Source organism: Heptranchias perlo, chromosome 31, assembly GCF_035084215.1.
Source record: "Heptranchias perlo isolate sHepPer1 chromosome 31, sHepPer1.hap1, whole genome shotgun sequence".
NCBI classification, from domain to species: Eukaryota; Metazoa; Chordata; class Chondrichthyes; order Hexanchiformes; family Hexanchidae; genus Heptranchias; species Heptranchias perlo.
This window is the reverse complement of record NC_090355.1, coordinates 24,802,654-24,820,981: the sequence shown is the minus strand read 5'-3', so window position 1 is coordinate 24,820,981 and position 18,328 is coordinate 24,802,654. Positions and strand designations below refer to the sequence as shown.

Below are 18,328 nucleotides of genomic sequence, written 5' to 3'. Positions count from 1 at the left end.
TTTAGCACCCATGCCACCCAACTTCAATACAAATCATACGTATAGTGGGGAACTGATTAGCGATCTGATGTGGAGCTGCACAGTGCGGAGCCGAGTGCAGCAGGAGATGTGTACAAGCCGCAAGGCTCCCACATCTCCCACAACGGTACAAATGTGGCGCGGGTCCGGATTTCCTGTCATTCCGGAGACACTTTTGTTTATGAAAAGGCGGGGTTGGCCGGGTGTTTTTTCTTGTGTTAATCATGTGATGCAACTTTGATCCAATGGGAAGAAGACGAGTGAGGTTTCTCACGAACGAGACGACCACATTCAAACAGCAAGTGGCACAAATACACACAGACCTAGAGCCCGGGGCAAGAGCTGCTCAGCGCCACATTTGTTGCAAGTTGTTCGAGGCTGCGGGCCGTAACAAAGGGGGCGCAGAGAAGGTCATCTTTGGCTTTTTGAGAAACGGTTACCTTTGGAACCAAAGCCACCCCCGTGATCGTCTCTCTCTCCCTCCTTAATGTGAACACCCAAGAAGAGAGCGGAGGGATCGGCTGGGGGGGGGGGTGGGATCGATAGGAGATGTGAGCGGGCAGGTGAGGCTGTGACTGGCTGTCAGGCTGAAGGCGGCAGTAACTGTTGCTCTCTGAATGTGTCTGGGTATCTTTGCGCTCTGGAGATCTCTGTGCTTTGGAAACCTGTCCGACTGCGTCCTGGGTGGTATCTGGTTTGTGACGGTGCGCTGGGAAATCACTCTCTGACCTTGTGCTCTGAGATCTCGCTCTCTGACCCTGTCTTCTGGATATCTCTCTCCCCTTTCTAACTCTGCTGTGGGAAACCTTTCTCTCTCACACACCTGGTAGTCTCTCTGACCTTGTACTCTGGGATCTCTGTTTCTCTGACCCTCTACTCTGGAATCTCTCTGTTTCTCTAACCCTGTACTCTGGGATCTCTCTGTTTCTCTACTCTGGGATCTCTCTGTTTCTCTGACCCTGTACTCTGGGATCTCTCTGTTTCTCTACTCTGGGATCTCTCTGTTTCTCTGACCCTGTACTCTGGGATCTCTCTCTGTTTCTCTGACCCTGTACTCTGGGATCTCTCTCTGTTTCTCTGACCCTGTACTCTGGGATCTCTCTGTTTCTCTGACCCTGTACTCTGGGATCTCTCTCTGTTTATCTGACCCTCTACTCTGGGATCTCTCTCTGTTTATCTGACCCTCTACTCTGGGATCTCTCTCTGTTTCTCTGACCCTCTACTCTGGGATCTCTCTCTGTTTCTCTGACCCTGTACTCTGGGATCTCTCTCTGTTTCTCTGACCCTGTACTCTGGGATCTCTCTCTGTTTCTCTGACCCTGTACTCTGGGATCTCTCTCTGTTTCTCTGACCCTGTACTCTGGGATCTCTCTCTGTTTCTCTGACCCTGTACTCTGGGATCTCTCTTTCTCTGACCCTGTACTCTGGTCTCTCTCCTTCTCTGACCCTGGGATCTCTCTCTCTCTCTGACCCTGTGTTCTGAGAGATCTTTCTCTCTCTCTCTGACCTTGTGGTCTTGGAGACCTCTCTGCCCCGGGTGCTATGCACCCGCTGGATTCGGCGCTGCTGCCGCCACCAACATTCTGCGACCGCTGGAGAACCTTTGAAAATGCCCGTCAGGAACAGGTACAACTTGGTGGACGATGTCGGTGACTCCAGGACCCCCCTGCACAACGAGGAGGCTTTCCAGCATGGCATTCACTTCCAGGCCAAGGTAACGTCCGCCGATGATATAGCCACGTTTTTTCACCTTTATTGAAAAAGAAGCATGTATCTGTACTGAGGTTTAATCCAAGGTGCAAAAGGCGCGAAGGATTGCGTGAAACCTATTATTAGTTTCCTGGCTCCAAACATTTCAGAAACAATCCTGATAATAGATTTCATATGGCTGCCCCGACAACAACAAAAAATGGTAAAAAAAATCAACTGGAATCTTAAGATTTAATTGTGGATTATGCAACAGTTGTAAGGTACAAATGTGGGAATTGCGCGCTTATTTATTTAATTTGACGGTAAAATGCTGTGGTTGGAATTCAAAACACGTCCTGAACTTTTGGCACCTCTTGCCGTTGGCTTGTAAAAGAGCCGAGGTTTATACGGGAGCCCTTTCTTGCATTGATTCAAATGATAATCGCGGCTTGAATAAGAGTTTGAAATTAACAAAAGAAACTCACTGGCCGCTTCCAGCCCTGTAACCCGCAGCATGCTCCCACCTAAAGCACAGCTCGGCCGGGATGTCGCTTCCAGCTGCACATTAAATATAATGGATCCTTTTTTTTTTGTTTTTCAAGTACGTCGGGAGTCTGGATGTACCGAGGCCAAACAGCCGTGTGGAGATAGTGGCGGCCATGCGTCGGATACGGGTGAGTGTTCGGAATCATTACCGCATTTTTCTGCCTACGTGATAACAAGCTGTGTGGAGTCACCATAACGGGAGAGTACAGTCAGAGCATGGCTGTGGTCTTGAATGCCGAGACAAATGAGAGTGTTCCTGCCACAGTACAGCACATGCAAGACAGCCGGTGTGGGGTCACTTGGGGGTGAAGGGTCTGGTCTATGTTGACACCTGTCACAAGACATTCAAGAGCAATGAATGGGAAAAGTCCAGCCTGTAGCGACAGATTTGGGGAAATGCTTTTGGTTACGTATAACATCAATCTAAATAAATCAATCAATGTATTAAAACAGCAGGATTCATTTAAGAAAACTTATTTCAATTATATATTCAATTTAAGTAGTAATTGAGAGCATTAGCCTTGGTCAATATATTCTCTTCTCTCCCCCTTCCTAGTTAGTTTGGGGGATGCACAAACATCATCACTCCGTACCCCTTACGGCACCCCTCAGCCATCTGACTGGGAGCAGCAAATTCACCACAGACTCACCTCATTAGAACTGGGATCTTCCTGGACTGGCTCAGCAACACACTATGTGATGCATTTACCTTCCGAGCCACTGAGGGAAGCTTCTGGTTTTTAGTAGGAAAGCCCCTGGTTGCTGATGGTGTGTGGGTTACAACTGCCACTAGGGACTTTTTGCATTTATGAGCATTATGGACATCGGGACATGATACAAGACCTCATTCTGTTCTGTAGTTCAGACTAAACAATGTAGTGACCACATCTTCCCTGTTAGACATTAGTCTTGGATGAGCTGGAGCTTCTTCCATCTAAGCATTGGGAAGACCAAAGCCTTAGTCTTAGGCCCCCACCATAAACCCTGTACCCTTGCCACCAACTTCATCCTCCTCCCTGGTCCATGTCTCGGACTGAACTGGACTGTTCAACTTCGATGTCCTGTTCGACCCCAAGCTGAGCTTTCAACCACATATCCTCTTCATCACAAAGGCTGCTTACTTCCATCTCCATAACATTGTCCACCACCATCCCTTCCTCAGCCCATCTCCTGCTGAAACCCTCATCCATGCCTTTGTCACCTCTAAAGTCTTTGTAATCCAATGCTGCCCTGGCCGGCCTTCTATCCTCCACCCTCCCTAAATTTTAGCTCATTCAAAACTATCCTGCACCAAGCCCTGCTTGCCTATTACACCCATCCTTGCTGATCAACATGGGATGCCTCAAAATTCAATTTCTCATCCCCGTCTTTATATCCTTCCATGGTCATGACCCTTGCTGTCTCTATAACCCCCCCCCCCCCCCATCCAGCCCTGCAATACCCCCCCATAACCTCTCTGTTCCTCTGACTCCAGCCTCTTGCATACCCTCCTTCCCTTTGCTCCACCATTGGCAGCTGTGTCTTCAGTAGCCTAGGTCCCATTCCCCGGAATTCCCTCCCTATACCTCCCTGCCTCTTGACCTCCCTCTCCTCCTTTAAGACCCTCCTCAATACCCAACTCTTTCACCAAGCTTTTGGTTACCTCCCAATCGCTTCTTCATGGGCTCGACAACTGTTTTTTTCCTTCTTGCCTCTGTGAAGCACCTTGAAACATTTTTCTGTGTTAAAGGTACTTTCTAAGTACTTGTTGTATATTTTCTCAGTTATAACTGTGGAGAATGTAATTTCTAAATGCCTGAATATTACACTTTCAAAAGTGATTGGGAACTTCTGCTGAAAGTTGGGGAAACCTTCATGTGACAGGCTCCGATCAGCAGGACCTGAACATGTAGCATCAAAACCAGCAGGTCTGGGATCTTATATAAACTATATTTCCACTTCTGGCCTTCAGATAGAAATGTTTTATGGGATGGCTGTAATTAATGACAGTCGCCTAATGTGACAAATACACGGTTTAAGATGCTGGCTACAGATGGCGTCAGTGGCACCAAGAAAGCAGAGAAGTAATTAAACGAATTATCTCCCCTTTACCCCCTCCTATAATAAGTGTGATTGAATAGTGTAAAAATATTTGCATCTGTATTGTAACAGGGAATTGAGGTAAGTCCAGCTGACTTTACAGCTAGAACATGCCGTCTCGTATCTCAGCCTTTTATCATCTACCATCCAGGCCCTAAGCTCTGGAATTCCCCCCAAGATCTCTCCACCTCTCTCCTCCTTTAAGACCCTCCTTAAATCCTGACTTCTTGACCAAGCTTTTAGTCACCATCCTAGTATCTCCTTCTTTGGTTCAGTATTTTTTGTCAGATTAGACTTATGTGAAGCACTTTGGGTCATTTTCTATGTTAAAGGCACTATATAAATGCAAGTTGTTGTGTAGCACAGGAGCTTGTATGTTATTTGCAGACAATAATGAATTCTGGAACTAGGATTTTGAAAAGGTTAGAATAGAAATTCTCTTGAAAAATTAGGTGACAATACATTTATGCTTTAATGCAGAAGTAGATTTGGATATGTTGTGTAATTGAAAAGTATTTTTGCCATCAGGCTTGCTAAATAACTCTCATACTGGAACCTTCAAAAATAATGTTGAGTTCACTTCAGTAGCTGAAGCTGAGAGTATTTTTGATGGGCATTACACAGACTCACACACACATGTTGAAACAAAGTGTTTATTGCAGGACGTCACCTGATAGGTATGCATTTTCTAGTATCATGTTCTGTCTATTCTAAGTATAAACAGTAAAGTGCACGTCAGTTAATTGGTAATGGGAATGTTCATGCAAAAGAGAGATTTGTCCATGGCCCAGATCATTTCTTCATAGTAACAATCAGATGAAAGGAGCATATTTCCACCAGGAAGGCCCCTGGTTTAATTCCCAATCTGTGCTGAGTGGCTGAGGGCAGCAGTAAGCGTGTTCAATGTCCTTGGGTTCAATGTCCTTGGGCTAGAGAGAGAAAAATCAGCCAGGGTCCCCACTTCTGATCATTATCCAGTGACCTCCCTCCCCCCCCACACTAAAAGTGTATGTGGCCGTTGGATGAGGATTAGCTCAGCAGTGACACTCCTGCAATCAAATAGCCTGCTGAATTTCACTGACACAGCTCAGGCATGAATGATGGCCATGTTGGAAAGGGAACAGAATGTTGCCTATGGAACTGTAACAGCAGAAGAGAGGAGGGAAAGGAATGGCAAGAAGGAGACAACATGTTCTAAAAGGGAAATTCTGCTTTTTACAGTCTTTTATGTTTTGCATAGTCACATCAGCTTGACTGTTGGATATTGTGAAATATTACATAATATTTCTGTTGTCAACTTGAACTGTTGCAAAATCTACTAGTTGCTGCACAATTCATTACTCATAGTAAACAAAGGCAATGTATGTTCATGTGGAACTGTAATGCTGTGAGTGGTGCAAAATTGTGGTTCTCCATCTAATACTTTCTTGGTATTGAAATGAATCGATTGTTGAATGAAAATGCCACTTTGAAGTGTGCTGGTTTTTTGGGAGACTGTCCACACCTTCTGAGATCCCTTTGCCTTTTGTGTTGTCCTACCCTAATAACTAATGAGTGTGGCACCATTTTAAATGTGCAGGTAGCAATAGGCTATGTGATTGTGCCACTGCAGTAGTTCCCACACTTTAAACCTGATGAAATCTGGCATCATGTTAAAGAACTGTTGCTTGGGAAACAGCACCAGACCATCTGACCATCCGATTGCTTCACATGATGGTGCTGTACAATACTTTCCACATTAAAGAAAGTTGGGGGTGGGGGCGAAGGGAAGAGAAAGCTGCAGGCTGCTACAACTAGCAACATCCATAAGTCGAAGTAAGGACAGCAGGGAAAGCAGGCTATTGGTAGCATTAAGTTTTATATATTTTTATTAATAACTCCAGATTATGTTTGTCTTCCTAAAAAGAATGACTTGTGCTAACTTAGCTATGTGCAAACTTTGATTGATTAAAAGATGGACTTTCCCACCAATATTTGTTCCATGGGTTAAGTATCACTACCTCTCCTCATTGCTGCTGAAATCCTAATGTTCTTCTTTATCACCTTGAGATTAAACTCCTCTAACACTCTCCTTTCCATCCTTCACCCTCCATAACTACAACTCATTCAGAACACCATAGACTGCATCCTTATTGGCATAAAGTCCTGGACTCCCATCATCCATGTGTTTGTCAAGATCCACTGGGTCCCCATCCCATCTGATCCTCATCTTCGCCTTCAAATCACTTCATGTACTCATCCTACCTTTTTTCAGTGATCTCCTCCAGCGGTCCATCCACAGGTACAGCCTTTGTTCCTCTGACACTGCTTACTCACTAGTGTCCACACCCCCTGCTCCACCATTGATGGCTGCCCGTTTAGTCATATGTCCTTGCCCTTTGTAACTCCCTTGAAACACCTTCACACTACTCTCTTCCTCTTGCTCTCTCCTCCCTCAATTCCCATTTTTTGCCTCTGTCCAGTAAAGTACTCTCATATCTTTTTGTATTTGAGGAGTGCTATAGGAATGTAAGTTGTTTTTTCAGTTTAGGATTAGAATCCATCCATAATAGTTTTTATTACTTACCAAACTGTGGTAGTACTGCATTTTCACTATGGGGCAGCTATAATATGCAAATCTGGATTGTAGTATTCTTACTAGGATTTCAGTCAAGTTTAATACTATGTCAGCTTGAACTGAATACCCAGTACAGTAATTACAGATTTAGCCTTTCTAAATATTGGCTGTGCCTGGAGAGAGCAATCTGAGTTATGTAATACTAGGATGAAGTGCTAGTGGTTATAGGTCTGTCTTTTGTGGTGAATGTGGTGATGTATAGTTTGCAGGCAATGAATTAAAAGCTTCACATAAGAAGTGTATGAGATTACATTTCCTTTAGTATGCTGATGCCAATATGGCAAATAATTGTGACAGCATTTATGTATAAAGGTGATAGATTTTATGCAGCTGTTTAGTATTGTAATATGCAAATATGAAAATGTTTTCTTTGACCCTCAAAGGAGCTTTGATAGTTCTTATGCATTTTATTCTAATAAATACATCACAATTACTCCATTCTAAAATATAAACATATATATAAATAGTAATTGACAAAAGAAAAGTGCCGTTGATATTCCTATTGAATTTGTATTACAAAGGAAACTGTGAGTGTTAAGTAATATTTTTTCTAGTTACTAAAATAATAAGTGGATGTAGGATTCAAGGCATTGTAGATTCATCCAGTCTGTGCTATGTTGCATATTGTGCCCCTAAGATGACTTTTTGGGTACTTTCAAAGTACAGGAGTGGAATGAATATTTTATTAAACTGAAGGGCTCCACTGCTAGTTTATCCTTTTAAAAGAAGAATATATTGCAGTCAGATATTGGTCTTTTGGTCAATGAAATAAGCAACTTGTTGTGGCAGTGGGCCAATGAAAATACTTAAACTTAGTACCTATTGCTATTTGTTGAACTGTGCTCACTGAATTCTGAATGACAATTTAAAGTAGAAACTATCTGAACAGAAAGTGAACAGTTCTGTAACTCTGCTTTTTAACTAAGTGCCCTTTTTTTGTAAATTGAAGGAACATGCAACAGTTGCGTGCTTTGAATTGTTTCGTTACAATTTCAGAGCCAGCCTGAAGCGGTGAAAAGATTTTCCAAGCCACCTGTTGGTGCAGTATACCTGTATATAGCCCCCCCCCCATTAATATTATTATTTGCTCATTAAATGGAAGTGTTATGGTCCCTTGGTTTTTATTCAACATTCCTGTGCAGAGTATTCCAGCTCCTGAGCCTGGAGCCTCCTCTGACCTTGAAAAGAATGGTAGGATAATGAGATCTGATTGCATTGGGCTTTACAAGCAGCATGCTTGTATTTTGGTAGCTGCTGTATAGAACCAGAAAATATTCCATTTCCAGGGCAAGCACTGCAGTTTTTTCCCTCGATTTTTCTTACCTCCCCTCTTTCTCAATTGAAGGTTCACTCCTTTGTCAGGTGATGATTCTACTGACGCTTTGATAGTTGATTCAAGTGGTTATTCTCTGTGGAGGGATAAACGGGTCATTTTCAGGTTGGCAGGCTGTAACTAGTGGGGTGCTGCATGGATCAGTGGTGGGATCTCAGCTATTTAGAATCAATATTAATGACTTAGATGAAGGGACCAAGTGTAATGTATCCAAGTTTACTGACGATACAAAGCTGGGTGGGAAAATAAGCTGTGAGGAGGACACAAAGAGTCTGCAAAGGGGTATATATAGACAGGTTAAGTGAATGGACAAGAAGGTGGCAGATGAAGTACAATGTGGGGAAATGTGAGGTTATTCACTTTGGTAGGAAGAATAGAAAAACAGAATATTTTTTAAATGGTGAGCAACTATTAAATGTTGGTGTTCTGAGAGATTTGTGTGTCCTCTTACAAGAAACACAAAAAGATAGCAAGCAGGTACAGCAAGTAATTAGGAAGACAAATGGCATGTTGGCCTTTATTGCAAGGGGGTTGGAGTACAAGAGTAAGGAAGTCTTGCTACAATCGTACAAGGCTTTGGAGAGACCACACCTGGAGTACTGTGTACAGTTTTGGTCTCCTTATCTAAAGAATTGACGTATGAGGAGAGATTGAGAAGAATGGGCCTATACTCTCTGGAGTTTAGAAGAATGAGAGGTGATCTCATTGAAACATATAAGATTCTGAGCGGGCTTGACAGGGTAGATGCTGAGGGGCTGTTTCCCTGGCTGGAGTGTGTAGAACTAGGGAGCATAATCTCAGGGTAAGGGGTCGGCCATTTAAGACTGAGATGAGGAGGAATTTCTTCACTCAGAGGGTTGTGACTCTTTGGAATTCTCTACCCCAGAGGGCTGTGAATGCTCAGTCGTTGATATATATTCAAGGTTGATATAGATAGATTTTTGGACACTAGAGGAATCAAGTGATATGGGGATCGGGCGGGAAAGTGGAGTTGAGGTAAATGGCGGAGCAGGCTTGAGGAGCCGTATGGTCTACTCCTGCTCCTATTTATTATGTTCTTATGGATGAATGTTGTCAATGACTTTTGACAGGCTATTCACTGGTTAGGCCACAGCTGGAGTACTGTGTGCAGTTCTGGTCGCCACACTACAGGAAGGATGTGATCGCTTTGGAGAGGGTGCAGAGGAGATTCACCAGGATGTTACCAGGGCTGGAGCGCTTCAGCTATGAAGAGAGACTGGGAAGATTGGGTTTGTTTTCCTTGGAGCAGAGGAGGCTGAGGGGGGACATGATTGAGGTGTACAAAATTATGAGGGGCACAGATAGGATGGATACTAAGGAGCTTTTTCCCTTCGTTGAGGGTTCTATAACAAGGGGACATAGATTCAAGTTAAAAGGCGGGAGGTTTAGAGGGGATTTGAGAAAGAACTTTTTCACCCAGAGGGTGGTTGGAGTCTGGAACTCACTGCCTGAAAGGGTTGTGGAGGCAGGAACCCTCACAACATTCAAGAAGCATTTGGATGAGCACTTGAAATGCCATAGCATACAAGGCTACGGACCAAATGCTGGAATATGGGATTAGAGTAGACAGGGCTGATGGCCGGCGCGGACACGATGGGCCGAAGGGCCTCTATCCGTGCTGTATGACTCTATGACTCTCTATGACTAATTGCAGCAGGCATCACAGTTAAGCCCCAACCTGTTCTCGCTTGATATTCACACATGCATATTTCCAGGAGGTCACTGGATAGTGATCAAGAGTGGAAACGTTATCTGATTTTCAACTCTTGGCCATTGAGACCAATTGTAGCATCTCGCAACAGCTACCCTAACTCAACACATCAGGAATCAGATCTGGATTCTTCTTGTGGTATTTTATTAGTGGAAACCCAAAACTTTCTAGCCTGCCTGTTAAGTTCCGCAATACCTCACAAGTGTGCTAGATACAAACTTTTTTTTAAGAAAAGCAGACTTGTTGCAGTTGCCATGTTGCTGTGAGTTTTAATGTTTATGATCTGTAATGAGGAAAGGCGACTGTGGGGTCTATTCCTGGGAAGCAGCTCTGCCCAACAGTTGCTATGTAAACACTTGTCGGGTTTGCTTTGTAATCACAGGCAGAAGATGTTGTAAAATTGCTATAACTTTAAAAAGAATGAATTATTAATTTAAGGAGAAGATGCCATGTTAGTTGTGTTATGAAGGTCGTAATGTTTCTTTATAGATTTTTATATTATTTTGAAGCATTGCTCGAGTGAATGACGTAACTGCAGTCAGTACTGCAGTGCAGTGCATGGCGTTCAGTATCGTACAACACTATTACTGTTCTATCAGCAGTGGTGTACAGCAAGTAGTGAGAAATATGCTACTGTCATAGAAAAGGAGAAAGGGATAGACCGAGTAATTACAGGCCAGTCAGCCTAACCTCGGTGATGGGCAAATTATTGGAAAAATTCTGAGGGACAGTATAAATTGTCATTTAGAAAGGCACGGTTTAATCAAGGACAGTCAGCATAGATTTGTTAAGGGAAGGTCGTATCTGACTAGCGTGATTGAATTTTTTGAGGAGGGTCAGTGAGGGTAGTGCGTTTGATGTAGTCTACTTGGATTTTAGCAAGGCGTTTGACAAGGTTTCACATGGCAGACTGGTCAGAAAAGTAAAGCCCCTGGGATCCAAGGAAAAGTGGCAAGTTGGACCCAAAATTGTCTTGGTGGCAGGAAGCAAAGGGTAATGGTCAACAGGTGTTTTTGTGACTGGAAGGCTGTTTCCAGTGCGGTTCCAGAGGGCTCAGTACTAGGTCCCTTGCTTTTTGTGGCATATATCAGTGATTTAGACTTAAATGTAGGGGGCATGATTAAGAAGTTTGCAGATGATACAAAAATTGGCCGTGTGATTGATAGTGAGGAAGAAAGCTGTAGACTGCAGGAAGATATCAATGGACTGGTCAGGTGGGCAGAAAAGTGACAAAAGGAATTCAATTCAGAGAAGTGTGAGGTAATGCATTTGGGGAGGGCAAACAAGGCAAGGGAGTACACAATAAATGGGAGGATACTGAGAGGTGTAGAGGAACAGAGGGACCTTGGAGTGCATGTCCACAGATCCCTGAAGGTAGCAGGACAGGTAGATAAGGTGGTTAAGAAGGCATACGGGATACTTTCCTTTATTAGCCGAGGTATAGAATATAAGAGCAGGGAAGGTTATGCTTGAACTGTTTAAAAAAAACACTAGTTAGGCCACAGCTTGAGTACTGCGTAAATTCTGGTCACTACATTACAGGAAAGATGTGATTGCACTGGAGTGGGAACAGAGGAGGTTTACGAGGATGTTGCCAGGACTGGAGAATTTTAGCTATGAGGAAAGATTGGATACGCTGGGGTTGTTTTCTTTGGAACAAAGGAAGCTGAGGGGAGATTTAATTGATGAATATAAAATTATGAGGGGCCTATTTAGAGTGGATAGGAAGGACCTATTTCCCTTAGCAGAGGGATCAATAACTGGGGGCATAGATTTGAAGTAATTGGTAGAAGGATTAGAGGGGAGCTGAGAAAAAAAAAATTCACCCAGAGGATGGTACGGATCTGGAACTCACTGCCTGAAAGGGTGGTAGAGGTAGAAACGCTCATCACATTTAAAAGGTGCTTAGATGTGCACTTGAAGTGCTGTAACCTACAAGGCTACGGACCAAGAGCTGGTAAGTGGGATTGGGCTGGATAGCTCTTTCTCAGCCAGCACACACACAATGGGCCAAATGGTCTCCTTCTGTGCCATAAATTTCTATGATTCTATTCCATGTAAGAGATATGTGTAAGGAATTCAACTTCACAATTGGTCCATGTCTGGAGCTTTATTTCTCTGGTTAATATCCTTACAATGATATGCCTTGGTCTTTCTTCAGGTGCTGCAGAATAATGGCTGGTAATCGTTTGAGGCTGGAATTATTTCATCTGAACTCCACAGTGCAGTTGTGTTTAGATCTGTTTTCGTTATCTACTGGTTTAACCAATCCATTATTACAATCACTTGAGACATTGTAAAGTTTGCCTGTAATGGAATCCATTTATGTGCAATGAAGTGGACATAAAACAGGAGAAATGTTCCAATTCTTGGAAGGAGTGAAATTAACAATTGGTAACATCTGGGAGATCTTGGTACGAAGTTATATTTATGTTTGTATGGATGTAGAGCTGACTACAATTATATTTTTATATGTAAGAGCCATAGTCCATTGATTCTCAACACAACAGTGCAGGTCTTTTGTACTTCTATGAATCCTACTGCAGTTTGAATTTTTGTGCAACTTTGTAGATGGAAAATGGAGTACTTAAATTTTGCTTTCTTGGCTCTGGATGTTCCAGGCAGTGTTAAGGAAGCCACATATTTAATGTCCAACACATAGTTCACAGCAACCTGGAGTAAGTGGGTTAATGCCTCCTCTAAAATATAAAGCTACGGCCCTTTGTCAACCAAGGTCCAGTGGGTAGCAGTCTCACTTCTGAGTCAGAAGGTTGTGGGTTCAAGTCCCACTCCAGGTACTTGAGCACATACTGCAGAATGACAGTCCAGAGCAGTACTGAAGGAGTGCTGCACTGTCGGAGATGCCATCTTTCGGATGAGGCGATAAATTGTAGCTCCATCTGTCCTCCTAGGTGGACGTAAAAGATCCCATGGCACTATTCGAAGAAGAGCAAGGGAGTTCTCCCCGGCGTTCTGGTCAATATTTATCCCTCAACCAATACCTAAAAATTGATTATCTGGTCATTATCACATTGCTGTTTGTGGGACCTTCCTGGTCATAAATTGGCTGCCGCATTTCCGACAATACAACAGTGACTACACTTCAAAACAAAGTACTTCATTGGCCGCAAAGTGTTTTGGGACATCCTGAGGTTGTGAAAGGCGCTATATAAATGCAAATCTTTTTTTCTTTTTCTTTGTTTGGTCACTTTGCAGTTATTTTCAGAATAGTTCATCTTGATAGAACAATTCACTGCAAGAATCAGCAGGGAAAGAATTTTTAATAGTTTTTTTGTGAGAAAAAAAAGTTCCTATGAACTCATTGAACAAATAATTAAGACTCTGGGTAGATGCATGATGGAGCACTGAATGATACAAACCTCTTGGTCTGTTCTGAGTTAGTGGATCTCACCTGCTGCAGTGGTGGAGACTTTACATTTTGGCCTCAGTCATCATGGGCAGGGAAGGGGAAAAATCAGCTAGGGATCCTGCTGCGATTGCTGTGCAGTGAAGTGCATGTGTGTACACAGCACCTAAGGGTAGAATCTGGCTTGGCTGTGAAACCCTCCCAACCACCGGCTGATGCTAATTGTCCAACTCACACATGAAGAGCAGCCAGTTGGACCAAATACTGTATTCCAAGATGAGCTCTGCCTTTCAGTCGAGAGAAGGGAAAAGGAGGAAAATTTGAGAAGAGGTGGAGAAAATACAATACAATGTAATCAGTTTCTTGGTAAATATTGGCCTCAGTTTCCAATCCTATTTAAAAGAACTCTTTGAGCGCAGGGACTTTTTGAAAGGAAACCACTGCAGCTGTGAGCATTTGGTTCATTAGTGAAGAATATGTTTTTTTGATCGTTTTTTGACTAAAGTGTTTAAGAAGATAACATTAACTGTTGCTGAAGCAAAATTACTCATTTATCAGCAGCTGCCTGGTGCAAGGGGGTTTGTAAAGAATGGATCAATTCATGGCAGCTGGAAAGTATATGGCCTACACCTTGTCACAGTATAACTGTCACACAAACTTGAACTGAGGTACTAGAGCTGGGGTAGTGAGTCCCCACAGGACTGTAGTAGTCCTGGGGCAATCACTGCTTCAAAGAGTCACTAGAATACAAAAAAGCTGTACATTTTATTTGGTGATTTAACCCATTTTAGGTGCACTGAAGAGAAACTAATAGTGATGATGAATTTAACTTCCATCTGCAGAAATGTTGCTTTAATGCCTGGATTGCTTGAAGTTTAACATTATTCCAGTCTGAATGTCTGTTGATGGTGGAATTTTGGGCTTGTGGGGACCCCAGTCCAGCTCAGTATTTCTTTTGTGATGCCCAGAATTGATGTGCTGGGATCCTCCACAGCAGAATTCTTTAACTCTGTTGCAGAAGCCTGGTGGTTCAGGCTTTTGATTTTTTAAATTTTGTTTTTGGGATTTGAGGTGGTGGGCCTTCTAACTTTAAAGAACATTAAGAGCCAACCACTGAAGCACTGAAGTCAGGGTAGCAGGTTCCCGCCCCTTCCATGAAGGACATGACTGACTCAGTTGGGTTCTTGCAACAATTTTGGCAGATTTCCTGGCCACTGCTTTTCTGATGCTTAACAACAAATGACAAGATTTATTGTCATGACTCAGAACTTCCGGGATACTAGTCCAATACCATAACCACTACACCACTACACTATTTGGAAGAGTACGTTTCTGAAAGTAGGAAAGACAAGTTTGCAGAGACTGAGTTTTCTCCCAGTAAATTCAATGTTTGCAAGGTTTGTGACATCATTGATAAAATTCCATGGTGTGTTTGCTTGGATTTTTTTGGGTACATAATGGATATTTTTTGTCCTGTTTGCTGTAGTGTTTAGATTGTTAATTCCACCCTATACGTAAAAATGTTGAATTACTTTCTTTAAAAATGGAAATTTTAAAACAAAACCCATTTAAAAGAAGCTGCAGTCTCTACCCCTGCTAAGCACTGATTAGATGTTTGTGGGAAGTAACACAACCACACTAGAAATGCAAAAAAGACATTGCAGTGCAGAGATAAATTGAAGCATGAAAGAGAACAGGAAATCTGATGTAGCCATGACCTACCTAAGTCAACAAAGAATCATAGAAAGGTTACAGCACGGAAGGAGGCCATTCGGCCCGTCGAGTCCGCACGGCTCTATGCAAGAGCAATCCACCTAGTCCCACTCCCCCGCCCTTTCCCCGTAGCCCTGCAATTTTTTTCCTTTCAAGTACTTATCCAGTTCCATTTTGAAGGCCATGATTGAATCTGCCTCCACCACCCCCTCAGGCAGTGCATTCCAGATCCTAACCACTTGCTGTGTAAAAAAGTTTTTCCTCATGTCACCTTTGGTTCTTTTGCCAATCATCTTAAATCTATGTCCTCTGGTCCTTGACCCTTCCACCAATGGGAACAGTTTCTCTCTATCTACATCCTTCCTTCTCCTTAAATATATCGTTTATAGGATCTCCTTCATTCTCCTGAAATGCCCCATTTATCAGATATGGGAACAGGAGTAGGCCATTCAGCCCCTTGAGCCTGTTCCGCCATTCAATTAGATCATGGCTGATCCTAAAAGTCCGTCTATGCAAGACCTTGCAAACCCAATGCTACAATAAAAATTGAAGAAAAAAGGGCACAACTCTAAAAGGGGTTCAGGAACAGGCATATGGGGGTATATGTGCACAAATCTGAGAAGGTGGCAGGGCAGGTTGAGAAAGTGGTTAAAAAAGCATACGGGATCCTTTATAAATAGAGGCATAGAGTACAAAAGTATGGAAGTCATGATGAACCTTTACAAAACACTGGTTCGGCCACAACTGGAGTATTGTGTCCATTCTGGGCACCGCACTTCAGGAAAGATGTGAAGGCCTTGGAAAGGATGCAGAGGAGATTTACTAGAATGATTCCAGGGATGAGGGACTTTAGTTACGTGGATAAACTGGAGAAGCTGGGGTTGTTCTCCTTGGAACAGAGATTTGATAGAGGTATTCAAAATCATGAAGGGTCGAGAAAGAGTAGATAGAGAGAAACTGTTCCCATTAGCAGAAAGGTCAAGGACCAGAGGACATAGATCTAAGGTGATTGGCAAAAGAACCAAAGGCGACATGAGGAAAATCTTTTTTACACAGCGAGTGGTTAGGATCTGGAATGCACTGCCCGAGGGGGTGGTGGAGGCAAATTCAAACATGGCCTTCAAAATGGAACTGGGTAAGTACTTGAAAGGAAAAAAAAAATCAGGTCTACGGGGAAAGGGCGGGGAAGTGGGACTAGGTGGATTGCTCTTGCATAGAACTGCGCGGACTCAATGGGCCGAATGGCCTCCTTCCGTGCTGTAACCTTTCTATGATTCTATGAAATGCTGAGTAACTGGGCTGCTGCACAAACAGGTTGCAGTCTTGGTGGTAAAAGGGCAATTGTTTTCTTATGATCTTTTTGGCAATATCTTATTTCCTGAAGTATTTAAATGGTGCAATTGCCAGAATCTATCTTTCTCCTGAAAATTGAAAAGGGATTCCAGAATTGGTTTAAAAAAAACTAAGTTCAGGTTGAACAAGTTCCACATGTTGCAGTTCCAGCTGAAAGCCTATTGTTACTTAAATGTTTTTTGAAGTGCTGCTCGGGTCCCACCTAAAAGATAAAAATTATCTGGAGAGGGTTTTTTTTGTCCCAGGAGTCCTAGTACCAGCTGAAATGACCCATACAAGGAAAGGAAAATCTTTATAAGGGCTTCTAATTGCCATTATAAATATAAAGAGAACAAATGGGACAGAGATCCTGTTGCTGGGGTCAGGGGCGGGGTTGGAGATACTGTTGGAGCTGCCGTGTCTGCGAGTCGTTGAGAGGAGAATGGCACTGTGATGCGTAGATGGGTACAGGACCAGTGCAGGCTGTTGGTGGTTGGGGGGGGCGGGGGTGGCAGAGGGGCGGAGCGCAGTCGAACTGGGGGGGATACAGGTCCATAGATTTGTGCAGAGCCTCCAGTCTGGGAGTTGAAGCTCAGGGTTAGTCCAGTGAACCGTAGAAATTTGCCTACAGTATGGTAGAGCCAGGAGAAACACACGTGGACATCTGGCCTTCAACAGGCTGTATTTCCATTACTAGCAGTGGGGCCTGACCCGTATCAACGTTACTGTGGTGAGTTTGTGTGTATGAGTGAAATGGCCAGATGAAATTTAACGCAAAGAAGTGATTCATTTTGGTAGGAAGAATGAGGAGAGGCAATATAAACCAAATGGTACAATTTTAAATGGGGTGCAGGAACAGAGAGACCTGGGGAGTACATACACAAGTCTTTGAAGGTGGCAGGTCAAGTTGAGAAGGCTGTTAAAAAAGCATACGGGATTCTTGGCTTTATAAATAGAAGCTAGAGTACAAAAGCAAGGAAGTTATGCTAAACCTTTATAAAACACTGGTTAGGCCCCAGCTGGAGTATTGAGGTCAATTCTGGGCACCACACTTTAGGAAGGATGTTAAAACCTTGGAGAGGGTGCAGAGAAAATTTACTAGAATGGTACCAGGGATGCGGGACTTCAGTTATGTGGAGACTGGAGAAGCTGGGGTTGTAATCCTTAGAGCAGAGAAAGCTAAGGGGAGATTTGATAAAGGTAATTGGCAAAAGAACCAGAGGCGACATGAAGAAAAATTTTTTATGCTCTGTGTTGTTGTGATCTGGAATGCACTGTCAGAAAGGGTGGTGGAAGCACATTCAACAGCAACTTTCAAAAGAGAAATGGATAAATACTTGAAGGGAAAAATTTGCAGGGCTATGGGGAAAAGAGCAGGGGAGTGTGATTAATTGGATAGCTCTTACATAGAGCCAGCACAGGCACAATGAGCTGAATGGCCTCCTTCTGTGTTGTATCATTCTATGATTCTATGAGGAAGCATGACAGTGGGAAGCAACAGTGGAGACCGTGCAGTCTGCTCACAAACCACTGTATGTCTGTAAATTATACTCCCTGCAATTCTTCTTCATTTTTGGCAATAAATGCCATCAAATACTGAGAACTTACACAGACTTATGTAAAGCTCCAAGCAACTAAAAAGCTAAATAAAGAGCTGCCTAGGTTATGGAGAGTTATATATGCAGTATAGTCCACAAGAGTTTTTAGAGAAGTTGCTTGCAGAGTGTATAATTTACAGACATATAGTGGTTTGTGAGCAGACTGCAAGGTCTTCACTGTTGCTTCCCACTGTCATGCTTCCTCATGGAATCATAGAATGATACAGCACAGAAGGAGGCCATTCAGCCCAATGTGCTTGTGCCGGCTCTTTGTTCAAGCCCCACTTCAGAGACTTGAGCACAT

General features: G+C 43.2%; 1 protein-coding gene across 2 annotated transcripts in view; it reads left to right on the top strand.

The window, feature by feature from the left end:
- Nucleotides 1-277: 277 nt before the first annotated feature.
- Nucleotides 278-18,328, top strand: part of si:dkey-34e4.1 (carboxyl-terminal PDZ ligand of neuronal nitric oxide synthase protein) — a 133,941-nt gene continuing 115,890 nt past the window's right edge. The window contains exons 1-2 of one of the 2 annotated variants that reach the window (XM_067969750.1): nucleotides 278-1,732; nucleotides 2,310-2,381. In XM_067969750.1, the coding sequence (XP_067825851.1) occupies nucleotides 1,628-1,732; nucleotides 2,310-2,381 (177 nt within the window). In that variant the 5' untranslated portion in view covers nucleotides 278-1,627. Of the gene's footprint in view, nucleotides 1,733-2,309; nucleotides 2,382-6,566; nucleotides 6,614-18,328 lie in introns of those variants that run through there. The other variant, XM_067969751.1, reaches the window with a different exon arrangement.